The sequence below is a fragment of the Podarcis cretensis genome (assembly GCF_951804945.1).
Source record: "Podarcis cretensis genome assembly, chromosome: 3".
Lineage (NCBI taxonomy): Eukaryota > Metazoa > Chordata > Lepidosauria > Squamata > Lacertidae > Podarcis > Podarcis cretensis.
Window position 1 is genome coordinate 88,694,114 of NC_137172.1, and position 13,677 is coordinate 88,707,790.

The 13,677-nt window shown below is 38.9% G+C and overlaps 1 protein-coding gene across 5 annotated transcripts in view; it reads right to left on the bottom strand.

Moving 5' to 3' along the window:
• ADGRB3 (adhesion G protein-coupled receptor B3) overlaps positions 1 to 13,677 on the bottom strand; it is a 458,204-nt gene that overhangs the window by 272,807 nt on the left and 171,720 nt on the right. For all 5 annotated transcript variants that reach the window (XM_079970372.1, XM_079970373.1, XM_079970371.1 and 2 more), the window contains 2 exons: positions 10,700 to 10,861; positions 5,551 to 5,715 (listed from right to left, as the gene is read on the bottom strand). In XM_079970372.1, coding sequence (XP_079826498.1) covers positions 5,551 to 5,715; positions 10,700 to 10,861 — 327 coding nt within the window. The remainder of the gene's footprint in view (positions 1 to 5,550; positions 5,716 to 10,699; positions 10,862 to 13,677) is intronic.

A 13,677-nucleotide genomic window follows, 5' to 3' on the forward strand; every position in this document is an offset into this window, starting at 1 on the left:
AAATGTGGTCACTGAGTTCTATTTTGACCTTCTCAAGTGTAGCAGAACATCAGACTAGGCCGCACACAGTACCTCCACTATTCACTGCTTGCCTTGGACACTACTCTCTGATTCCCCTAAGGATGAAAGTGTCCCCCCTTGATTTAGTCACCCTCGTTGGTGATGGCCAGCTACTCCCTACCATTCCACCTCACCAGTCATATCTCCCACACTAACTGGAGCCTTAAAAAGCAAATCTGATTCTCTAGGCACAGCACTTATTGTATGATTAACCAATCTGCAGCCATAACCAGCACGTTCATCCAGATAGGCCTCAAGCCCGAGTACAAGGCAGAACCATGGTTTTACTTCTGCTCCATTGTACTGCTTGATCCCCATCACAGCAGACTAGATGAAAAACCATCCTAAGGTGCCTATGTACAGTCAAGTGGCATTGTTTCACACACTCAGGCTTGATTTGTGACAAGATTGCCTGTCGCTGACTTACAGAGTCTTGCTGATGCTACCCTGTTAGACCATGGGCACTAGTACTTGAAGCCTTCTACATGCTGATGCAGCATGATCATGCACAGATTTGGCAGGGTGATACTAATGTTGAAGCATGGCAACCTAAGGACCCTGTGAGAAGTCTCAGAGTCTAGCTATCCGTTTAGTCAAGTGCTTTGTTTTTTAAAAAAGAGTCAGCCATGGTAGGTGAGGAGAGATGGATTATACTGGTCAAGAGTAAGAGAAGAGACTATTTTAGGTGAAACAGTGCAAAACACAGTGTCACATTAGGCTGTATTTTGTTTTACTACACTTCTAAGAAATTAGCACGGACATTGATGAAACAACATACTCCTTTTGTAATATGTTTTAACACAACAATTCTGATCACGTTTAGTAGGGACTAAGCCGTATTAGACATAGACTTGCTTTCAAGTAAGCATGCATAGGATTGTGTTGAATGACATGGATTTTAAGAAATTTGTCACTTAGATGATAAGGAGGAAAAAGATTACTCAATGCATCTGATGGCGAGAAGAAAGAAGGACAACATTTCAAGAGCAGAATAAAACAAATGTGAATCGTTGGCAACAATATAAAACTCTGAACTTACACAAAGATTAACATCATTTTGTACATCTTTCATTTCATCTAAGGTTTAGGAGACATACAAAAATGTTGCACGGACAGATGTTTGGATAACAGGAAAAGCTTTTTACATAGGACTGGGTATGCTAACAAGGGGATTGCAGGAGACACATAACATTCAGACAGTTACATGATACATATCTAACTTATATTATCATCCTTGGAAGCGTGTGTGTATGTATCCTGAAAATAGCACCATGTGCTAAGATCTGTTTCAGTGTGGATATATATGTTTCCTCAGAAAGTCTTACAATGTCTCAGAATATAACTGTTCGCAGATGATTATGAAGGATTAGTAACATCTTGGTTGAGTAGGAAACTGGAGAAGCATGTCAAAATATGGCTACCCACCAAATCTGCTTATTTTGTGACCTCATCTAAAGATGTCCTACAGGACCTCCAGGTCGGCACCATCGCTGAATGGCGGACTACCTCCGAGCTCCGGAGGGAGTCGGCTGGGTAGGGGTCGGGTCCTGCCGTGCCGGCGACGCGGGGACCCTCAAAAACCATGGGCGGAGATGCCCATGGACTTGGTGACTCGGCGGGCACCGTTTGCGCCCCCCCAACCCGCGAAGGAGCCTTTTTAAAGGCTGCGGAGCGGGTGACGGGGGGGGGGGTGTGGTGCTGTGAGTCCAATGCTTCCCCTGCCCAGCGAAGCCGCATGCCATTCGGCGGAGAGCAACGACTTCTTCTTTGAAAATTTCGGATTTGGACTAAAAGGAACAACCCGTGAGTAAATTGATTGGACTTAAAAGGGAAATTTGATCTTTGAATTTGGAGCGAGCGGGGGGAGTGCAAAAAGGAAGTCCGCCCCCCCTGTTGTAGATGGCTCAACGCAAGGATTTGACAACTAAGATCGAGAGATGAACTTGTTTACCTGAAAAATTTTTTTAACTTCACGAAGGGAAATTACAATAATTGTGCTGGAGGAGAAGACTGATTTGTGGGAACTAAAATGCAACCCCCCCCCCCCCGGGAACCGGGAACGATCCGCTATGAGAGACTGGTGAAGAGACACAGAAACTTTGACAGCTGTCAAAGTAGCTGTCAAAGCAGGAAAATAAAAGAGAACTTTGTTACGATGGCTTTGCTGGTTAGATTTGTTACAATTTGGACATAAATTATTGGAAATAAAGGCAACAAGTTATTTGACTTTTGGGTCTGATTTTGAAAGAAATTAAGTTACCATATTCCCTCTAGAGGGAGGCTGGGACATTGCAACAGTAGCAGCAAGTGGAAAAATACTATGAATTTGAGCAGGATCTGTTATCTCTTGGGAAAGCTGCAAAAACGAAGCATTATTTTGTCTACAGAGGTTTCTATACTAAAGGAGACAATGGATTTATCTATTGAAGAAAGGAAGGGACTTGACGCAAGTTATGTTCCTGAATAACAAAAGCCTCTGTGGAGAACAAGAAGTTTCTGAATTAGAAGGTTTCTGCAGCAGAACAGGAAAAAGCAACCTGAGGAATAAGAGCTGGACCAAATTTGAAGTCGGAGTATTTGGAACATCCAGACTTTAAAAGGACCAAGAAATAGAATTTAAGTTAGACTCTTAAACATAGAGGTCTGGATGGAAGAACAATGACTTTTTCTGAAAGTTTTTTCGAGATTGGACTTTCTGAAATTAAAAGCTATCAAAAGACGGCAAAGTGGAGTTGAGATATAGACGTGGATACACCAGGCTGGCAGTAGACAATGGATGGACTTTGGGGATTGGAACCGGGGAATGGGGGGGGGGGGAGATTTGGAATCCAAAGGCTGTAAAATTATATATTATTTCTTTCTTTTCTTTTTTCATGTTTGTTGTTTGAAAATAGGGGAATTCGTGGAAGGGAAATGGGCTCGATCTTAGGGAATTATATAAAATATAAGGAGAAATGGTTCATTAAGATAAATAAGATAAATTAATTTGGAATAAATGGGTTATTTAAAATTACAAATAAGGTTTTAAAATTTGGGGTAAGAATCTGTGGAATCAATTTAAGGGAAATGGAATACAAGAGGGGGAGGGGGGGGAAGTCCGGGAAAGATGCCACTGAAACCAAGTGTAAATCATATTTGTTTTTTCTTTCTTTCTTGCTATCTTTCCTTTTTATTCTGGAAAATTTTTAATAAATATTATTTTAAAAAAATAAAAAATAAAGATGTCCTACAGAACTTAATTGCACTGCAGGTGGCTGGATCTCTCCCAACTCTACAATTCTATGAACTTAAATTTAATTTCTTCCTATTTCGATTCTACGGCACTATGATATTACTGGGAAGAGGCAGGCCAAACAATGATTACAGAGTATGACATGTTTATGAAACACAATTAGGTATTGTGAAATTGGTTGAAATGAATGGTTAGCAGGCTACCCAAGATTCCTTAGCTACTGATGCCCATGAACTGTACTGTAGTCTTTACACTTGACTTTTGCCTCCATCTACTAAACTTGCTAAGTAACTCTGATGGTACTCTATCATTTAATATTGCTCTAAATCATGGGGATTGTTGCTGCCATAGCTAAGCATATCTTAAACTACTTTTTCCTTTTCCTTTCAGTAGCAATTTGGGAGAAAGAAAATCATTGGAGTAACAGAATTTGAACACAAGAAATGTTCAGTTTAGTCCCAACAGTAGGTGTCATGCAGCTCGTAACATGTTTATGCAGTTATGCTTCTTACTCGGGTGTAGTCATGGTGTAGCTGTCAAAGATTTCACTTAAAGTATCACATAGTTATCACCTGGGCATTCTACTGGCAGTCCAAAGTTTTGAGTGGTATTGCTTCCACCCTGGTAACAGTGCCCCAAAATGCTGAATATTTCAAACAAATGGACCAACATGCAGTACAAAGCAGACATTTATAGAATTTATCAATGGGTACTATGTACTGGACAATATCAGAAAGATGAGTTTTAAGATGCACCTTATAACAGTTGAATTGCCACATTCTTACTAATTAACCCACTGCTGTCTTCTGTAACTTGTTGCAAACACCCTCAAGCATCTCAGCATATAAACGTGTGGCATCTAAAGAATGAAATGAGGTCCTTTTTTCATTCAGCTGCATTTTTGTTCTGTGAACCACCCTGTGCATCACAAAGTTCAATGGCATGAGCAGAGCTCTGTTCCTTGTTCTCTGGGTCCCACTCAGGGCTCTTGAGACATCATTTGACTATTAGATGCACATATATCCAATGCATGTTTCATATATTTTATCTCTCGTGGCCAGGATTCAAAGAACTAGTTAATGTAAGCCCAATACCATATTCAATGTTGGTATTTCTTTCCCTTGAGCTGTGGACTCCTGTGCCATGTCACCAAGGCAGGATTAAGATATTTAGGGGCCCCAACCACTTAAAAGATTATGGTGCCCTCAATATGTAATTTAAAATAAAAACAATACTAATACATAAAATGAAATAAAGTTTTATTTTTCATTCAAATTCTTTATTAGAAATATTTCCCTTTTTGTGCCCCTGCTTTGCTTAGTCAGTCTATTGGGTAACCCAGCACTGCATTCTACGTACTGTTTAAGAAATTCCCCTTCATGTCAAAATGGCTTGCTATGTGGCCATGCTTCTCTTTAAGAACCACAGGCCTGAAGACCCCTTCACAAAATGACTTGTATGGTTCTGTGGATCCCACCTTCTACCTCCAGGTTAAGGGATAAGAAACAGAGCACACTAAAGCACCAGCTCTAAGGATGGAGTGAGAATGCAAACAAAGCATGCTTGACTTTGCAAGCACTCCTGCTTGAAATGTCACAAGCAGAACCAAGACCCATGTTTCTGCTTTGTTGAACCCCAGCCTGCAACTAGCCCCTCTTCCAAGACCCTAAAAGAACCTGGCTATAGAGAAGGAGGATGGAGTGAAAGCTAGTGAAGGACTCTTAATAAAGAAGGTCCAGGTGGGCTTCCTCTCCAGCAGCAAGTGACACACAAGAGTGCTTTTTCCCACTGGAGAATCATGGACTAGACTATAAGCTGTATGATTCCTAGAAGGATATTACTCTCTGCTCATCATTTCCAGCCAATGGTGGCATGTGGGGCCTCTTTTCCTTGGAGCTATTCCTTCTCTACAATGAGGGGTTTCATTTGTTTTTGGGGGAAGGCGACTGAGAAGCATCCAGCAAAAGGCTGGCTGGCATTTGCAGCCACCAAGCTGCACACTCAGAGAACACCTTGGAGGACTTCCAAGCATTCAACTTTAATGTCCAAGGTGCACAGATGTTTTCTAGGGAAAACACGAGTTTACTTTCCTCTTTCTAACTAGCCCTGTTAGGGTCCCCATAATGCTATAGGAATGCATCCTTCTTGTAGAGTTTAAGCTCAAGCTGCACGAAACAACAATGGAGACCACAAAGGTACTACACTGGAAAAACAAACAAACCTTGTAAGTAGCAAACAGTTATTCTATATATGCTCACCAGGGCAAAGAGCAATATTGCAAGGCTTATGCTGTGTTTCAGGTCCATCACATGATCTTCCCCCATACTGGGGAGGTATACATGACCTTGTTCTAGTTCTTTGGCCTCGACCACATGTGAATGAGCACAAACTCCAAGGTGACCATTCCTCCCAAACTCCATGTACTGTAATAAAGCAAAGAGGCTTTAACAAGAAAATAACATGAGTAGCCAAGTGGGTTAAAAACAAACATAGTAAAACTGTAACTTGAATAACTTGGCCAGCATCCCAAGGAAGAAAACAACAACAGCATTTCCACCATTCACAAATATAAGTTAATCCAAGTTTAGAGCATTGCAGCATTAGTGATCAGCAAGCTAGGCTTATGATTGCAACCTTTCATTTAATCATAATCATAATCATAATAGGTCAATAGGACTTATAGATTGCAGATATGGCTAGAACCACAGCCTTCAGCCCAAGACATATGTTGCTCTTGTGTGTGTTGTCCGCTCCATTCATTTCACTGGACAGCTGGTCTACATGTGCAAAGGAAATGTAGACAGAGATCTGTTTCTTCCACAGAATGAATGGGATACCATTAATGTTTAGAGAGCTTTGGAGATGCAATGGAATGTCTTGGACCTGAAGTAAACCACTGGAGTAGGGTATATGTGTTGTTCAATAACAACGCATTGTAACAAAGCCCAATATATGGGGCCAGTTTTTATGTCATGTGTATTTAGTTATCATGTGACAAATACAAAACAAATTGATTACCATCAGGTAAATGGATAGACATGATCCAGTAAATGATCACTTATACCCAACAATCACTCAACTTCTTATGCAGATTGTTTACTATACACAGGACGAAACTGATCAGGGCTCAGTTTTGACTAGGAAAATTCTGGGCAGCAAATGATTCAAAAAAGTATATGTGAAACAGTGGAATTTCCATGTAAGGTTTTTCGTAAGAGTTCAAAGCATGAACCACTGACATAATTTGATTTAGTTCAGATAGAGTTGAACTTTTCTGCACTTTGTAACAAGAATTTCACCCATTTATCAGTTTTACATAAATTAAAAAATAAGCATTGCTTCAGTCACGTTCCTAAATTAGGATGAAACATAAACATTAAACTTCATTTGCTTCTATTTGTATCTATTTGCAGATAGCATCTCTATTAAATCAATGGGGACAACCAAGAGACATTAAGCATGCCTAAGTTTCTGAAATCAACAGGCCAGATTCAACTAAATGATTGTGCTAGCAGGCACCAGCACAGCAATTCCTCCTAGCATAATGAGACTTTCCTTCCTCTCCTCCCCCTGCATGCCCCCCATTGGCTTTGAGGGAGGTCAGGAGAACTCTCAGACGAGCATTGGGAAGGATTGCTGTGCTTGTGCTAACAGAAAGATCATAACAGCATGATGTTGAATTCCTTTCTATAGCTGTGTGCAGGCAAACACACACACAAGCACAGTTTCAATGGGACATTATGACTCAGTTCTCATTCAGGTGATAAATCTGCATATGGATTATGTTCCTTCCAACTGCAGAGGAGAGCTCAGAAATCTATACCCCTGTATCCATCTACAAGGAAAAGTAGGTGCCAGGGATAAGGGTGCCAGCCTAGTTGTCTCTCCGTGACATGACATTTTTCTAGGTGCAGTGATATATTCACAAAATCATGTGAGCTGCCACCACCTGCAGTTTATTCTATAAAGTCCAGGCTGAGTTTTAGCACCTCAGTGAGAACTAAGCCGAAGTATGCCTACAATACTTTGGATTGTGTCCAATGTCTATACTAATTGCAATGAAGAAGATACTCATAAACACCCTTTTCCTTTTTGTTTACCTCTTTCAACCCATATCTATCTATTTTAAAATGGAACAGGCACACCAATAATAGCAGGTTATTTGCAAACGCTGTCAAAGCCTAAGACATGAAGAGGCTAAATTCCTTTATAAATTATTTCGTCTTCAGTAAAATATTAATGAACGAAATGCCTAGAGCAAGTTTTGCTTGTCTGCTATCAATGGGGCTTTGTATGTATGTCGTTTTTTCAGAGGAAGCATCACAAGTGGGGTGAGGAGTTAGCCCTGTTCAAGTAAAGGGGAAGGATGTCAAGTCAACATGTGGAGACATGCCAGGACTATGCCTGCCTACCCTGGAACCACATGGCATACCCACACTTGATGTAATATATAACTGATATATTTCTAGTAGAGTCTAATTCATATAATCATGATAATGAGCAATTTGTGAATGCTATTCTCTCCATTGGCATCCACCAATGACACATTATATCCAAAATGTGTAACAGAGGTCAACCAGGGATCCATGCAGGTTTAATATTTTTATCTTTTCCTTGTTGATATGACCAGAACTTCTGGTTATCAAGTACTGAATCAGATACCAAGTGGCTTAAATTATCTCCATTATTATGCCTCGAACTACGTTCAGATATGAAAACTCCTGTTTATCAAAATATGCTTGCATTTATCAAAGCATGTTGACAATTGCCAATTCCAAGAAGGGTTCCACCAGCTCTATCAAGGATCACATCCTCCTGATGTAAAACAGTATAGGCTTGCCTTTTCTACCCACTGCACCCACAAATGCTGGTCCAACCCTTCTGCAATTATATCTGAAGGGTTCAGCTGAAACAAGGTGTGTGAATTTTTTGTTAAAATGGAATCCAAATTCTATGCAAAGGAAATAAGCATTTTGTGTTCTGTTATACAATAAATGGAAGTGGTGTAAAGTTAAAACTCTGACTTAGTCATCTTGAATGTTTTGCCAATGATTGCAGTATCAAGATTGGGATAAAAGTATCTGGCATGGATAAAAGATAAGTGAACAGGGACAAGAAAGTGATGGAGATAAAAAAATAAAAGAAAAATGTGTGAGGAATAAAAATAGCATTTTTCTATTATTGTGAAGCCCCCAACTTCCTCTTGTTTTCTGGCTGGATAATTGCTATTTATATATATTTAAATTTTCATCCACAAATAGCAGCACTTAAAAATGAAAACTGAAGTTCTTAGGATTCATCTTCCCCTCTTCAGTTTTCTGATTCAGTGATATATCTGTAGACATATGGAACACATCCCTAAGTAATACCATCAGCTATGGATAGTCATTCTCATGAAAGCTAATTGCTTACTTAGATAATATATTCTACTTTAACTAGTGCCTTTCACTTTGGGATAGAAATTTATGCTCAGCTTCAGGCATGTTTTATTTTGGAAGGCGATAATTAAGAGATCAGGAGCCAGTGTTGGGAACATATTGCCCTCCCTGTCCCACCACAATGATCAAGTTCCTTCACTCACTTAACCATAAGTAACTCAAACCAAAGTTCCTGTTTAACCAGGATTTCAGTGCAACATTATGCAAAAGTTAAGGTCAATCCTCACCCTGGTTAGCATTAACTGTGGTGAAGCTCGATGTCAACACTTCCTCTAAGCCAGTGTTTCCCAACCTTGTGCCTCCAGCTGTTTTTGGACTACAATTCCCATCATCCCTTGCCACTGGTCTTGCTAGTCAGGGATGATGGGAGTTGTAGTTCAAAAACAGCTGGAGGCACAAGGTTGGGAAACACTGCTCTAAGCATAGTAAGGGAGAAGGGATAATTGCCTTTAGAGAGTGGAGGAGATGAGATGATAGGGTTGCCATATTTAGAAGAGCAAAAAAGGGACACATTTGCCAATGTCTGCATTTAACTATGGATCACTATGGCGACTCTCATTTTACATACCCATGAAAAAGTGGACGTGTTCTGAAAAAAAGAGGACATATGGCAACCCATTGTGACTTCTCATTTCTTAGCCATGGTCAGGTTTGAGTCAGTGCTATATCTGCACCAACCCTATTTTTCTCCTCTCATGAGCAAATCTAGCCATTCTCATATGCTGTGTGAGAGCCGGGCAGAAAAGTTGTGGGTATGTCTAGAGAATGAGCCTCTGGATTCCTTGAGACTTCTTCCTGAGGAAAGAAATGCTAGCAGACATTACTATTTGATGTTGCCAGAGTTAATATCACAAATAATTCACTAGTATCCTCTACTGCTTTTAGGGTGTGTGATCCCCTACACACTCCATTGAACTCAATGGTGCTATTTTTTTTAATATAAGACTATACTGTTAAAGTGGAAATGTAGTAATGATAAGACTACTGATCACTGCAAACCCCTGATTGTACATGTGAATGTTTTGGGGTGGGGGAGATGGGATAGTTTAAAGAAACCAAAACAGAGGTGCAATCTATAAGGCTGTGTTCACATGGAAGCTTGTTCCATTTACACGACTTTCCCCTAATTGTTAAGTTCTTCATTATACTTGACCTTTCACATGATGTAAAGCCTATTTTGGAACTATAGGGGAATATAGGGTTTGGAGTTTGCTTCCATGTTATTTGCTTTCAGGTAAAAAAAATAAAATTCGTTTGTAAATAATATGGAAATGAATGTTAAGCCTGCGATGCATTCTACTAAAGTTCCACTGTGCTCCACTATAGTTCCAGAAATGGCTTTTCTGTTGTGTGAAAGCTCAAATATTATATGGAAACTAACAGTTAGGTAAACTTTCTCAAAATGGAACAAACTGCATTGTGAATGCAGCCTAAATTGCCTGAAACCAAATCCACAAATGGGGGTTAACAGGCAACATCTTCCCCTCATCCCACTGAATTCTCTGTTGTCATAGCATCTGGCAAAAGGCTTCACAAAACTTGCTTGCCTCCAGAATTTGGAGGTGGAAAAGACCATTTTGACTTGGCTCAATTCAAAGCAGAGGCAAGGCAAGAACCTTTCGTTGCCCAGCCGTCTTTTTCATGTTCAATTACCTCAGCTTCGGATTAACGTTGTGGTCATGTAAACCGATAAGGTAATGCAAAATATTACAGGGCTATTACCCCCAAGAGTGATAGCAGAGGCTTTTGCTTTAAAAAGCTGGAACTCGAAAATATGCTCTCAAAGCTGGTTGGCAGTTCCAAAAGCATTAATACACCACAAAGTTTTAAGAGATGACTAATAATCGCAGTCATTTGTCCTAAATTAAAGTCCCAGTGAGTTGGTCACAATCTTTAAAGAGTTTCAAGTGCTTAGCATTAAAACAGTTCAATAACATCCACAATTTCATTGATTGGCTGCTAACACTACCTGGACAGAGGGCAGTGTTATTGCAAACCCTTGATTCTCTTAAAGGGCCGCTGCAGTGTGTCCCGTAAGGTGATACACAAGTTCTGGTTCGCACCTGCGACCCTTGACCACAAGTAACTGAACATGTACTCCACTGGGCCCACTCTTCCACACCAGATTCACCTGTATCCAAGACAATAAACAAACATGAATACAGCAATGAGTATTAATATAGATTTGTAGTAAAATAATAATAATAATGGCATGCAAGCATCATTTAGAAAATAATAAGAATGATACTTTATATTTAAAATAAAAGATTCACTAAAATAAAGCACCTATGGAAAAATATGCAGCAGAGTCGAAAATAAACACTTGAAAAAGAAAAGAGTCATGTAATATGTGGCATTAAAAACAAAGAAACTGGGATCTGGTTTTACTGGCATTCACCATTTTAGTCCGCTGCCTTTCATTGTTCTAGAAATTGCACTGCTCTCTGGACCCTACACCAACAGAGAAATCTATTTTAGATGACAGAAGAACAAATGAATGCACATGAATTATAATTATCACATCAAAATGAAAGTGGAGGGATGACAGCAAAAAAAACCCAACCACCCTCCATTTTTTAAATAAAAAAACTTGAAGGTTGTAACGTACTTTTCTTTTTTAATCTATCATTTCTTTTTCTACTGGAAAAAGCTCCAAAAGTTTAAAGTATGAAACTTCTTCACCCTAGTTTGTGCTTTCTAAATAAAGAATGGCTTCTTCTTCTTACAGTTACACAAAGCACTAGATAAACACTGGGAAGAACAAGTTCGATTTTTCTTATTGCCTCTGTTACAAAAATATTGATTTCCCACATTTCAAATTAATTAAGGGGGAAGAAATTAAAACTTAATCCAGACAAAACAGAGGTGCTCTTGGTCAGTTGGAAGGCAGCACAGGGAATAGGGATTCAGGCTGTGCTGGATGGGCTAACACAGATACAGGCTGACAGTTTAGGTGTGCTCCTGGACTCAACCTTGAGCATGGATGCTCAGGCTTCTGCATTTGTACAGTTGAAGCTAGTGCATCAGCTGCACCTAGTCCTTGAGATGTCTGATTTGGCTGCAACGGCACACATCTTAGTTGCATCCCATTTGGATTACTGTAACGCACTCTACATGGTGCTGCTTTTGAAATGTGCTCCGAAACTTAAAATGACTCAAAGAGCTGCAGCCAGATTGCTGACCATTTGGTTACAGGGAACATAAGACTCATTTGCTTTAATAGATTTTATGTATGTATATAGTTTTCCTTTGGTTTTTTTTTTTTAAATGGTTGCTGGGTTTTTCCTCATTTTTATATGTAAGCCGCCTTGAGTCATTTGAGTCAGGGAAAAAGGTAGGGGATAAATAAATAAGCAAATAATAATAATAGTAATAACAACAATAATATTCTCACTTCCTCTGTGAAATGGAAGGCCTTGAGCGTATTTACTTAACCCACCCTATATACATAAAGTATATGAAAGGGATATTTGTCTTGCAGCCCTAATAATACTGACTAAAGTTTGGATCCAGAGGAAATCAGTTATGTTTAGTTAGCTAGTTGCCTAACACAAAACATTCTGTAGGTGACTTACAATCAAGTTTAAAGCATTAAGATTTTATTTAAGCCATCAATTGAAATCAATGGAGCACTTAAAAATAATAATTAGAATAGGTCATGACAAATTATCCATTACAGACTTCTCCCATTTATTTCAATGGGACTAAAGCATGGCCAACTTCCTCTGGATTCAATACTCTGGGACCTGTTTAAAACATGGTAAAGATCTTGCTGCAGTAACAGTCTTGTACACTCCTAAGTAAGGCTTTTAAATTTTATTTAATTTCCTACATGCCTGACATTTGCTTTTGCTTTTGTCAAGGTTGCTTAAAGGAAAGGCCAAAATGGAACCCATAGTCAAAGCTGTGCTCAATTTGTTCCTCATTATGTAAATTAAATCTATACACTGAATGCAAATGATCATTTATCCCACAATGACCTACTGACAGTGTACTAGCGTTAAAATCTAAATATTCAGTAATAATAGTGTTTTCTTATTCTTAATAGTACTTCCTTATTATTGAAATTTTCATTATTATTGAAATTGACAATAGTATCTCTTAGAGTGGTGAATGGCACTATTTAGTGGGAATAAATTCCAATGAAAATCCTCATTATGACATATTTTACATGGTTGTTTTTGTATATATTTTTTCAAAATTATATATGGATGTTTTATGATGGCCTATATTTGTAATGCCTAATAAAGGTTTGGCGAAGTAAGTAAGAAAGAAATTTTCATTTTCAGTGTTGTGTGGGTCTCTGTGATTTGATAATCAAAAGACAGAACACATGTATTATGACTAGGTATTGCATTTTTTATTATTGGCAGTGACAAGCACTGCTGAGCAGGTTGTTTGAAATGCAGAGGAGGACAAATGTTCAAGGCAAGCTTCACCTAACCTCAATTTCTTCCTCATAAGTAGGGATGAGAGAACCTGTCAATTTTGGTTTCTCCCAGTTCTACATTGAAGTTCAGCTTCTGCATCAGTTTAAAAAAGCATAATGAAAATTCATCAGCAAACTTCTCCTAATGAACACATATGTATGGAATTTTGCCTAACATACATGTTTTTGCAAAGCATTTTACACCAATATAATGTGCTTTTATGTTATTTTCACTATTTTTATTCACAGTTTTGGTATATGTTATACATACGCATTAGTTGGCTGGAGAACTGCATTGCAAAATTCAGACAAGTGTGAATTTTGAAGAATGGCTGCATTTTGGTTGCTCATTGTTTTGGAAATTGTGAAGTGCGCCTATAAATGCAAACTGAATCAAATCTCTTTCTCTTTCCCTATCACAAGTATCAAATGCCTTGGACCTTTGTCCTCCTTTGCATCTGATTACCCTACGGACAAATCTAAATGTAGTAATTTATCTCAAATTTCTATATGCACAT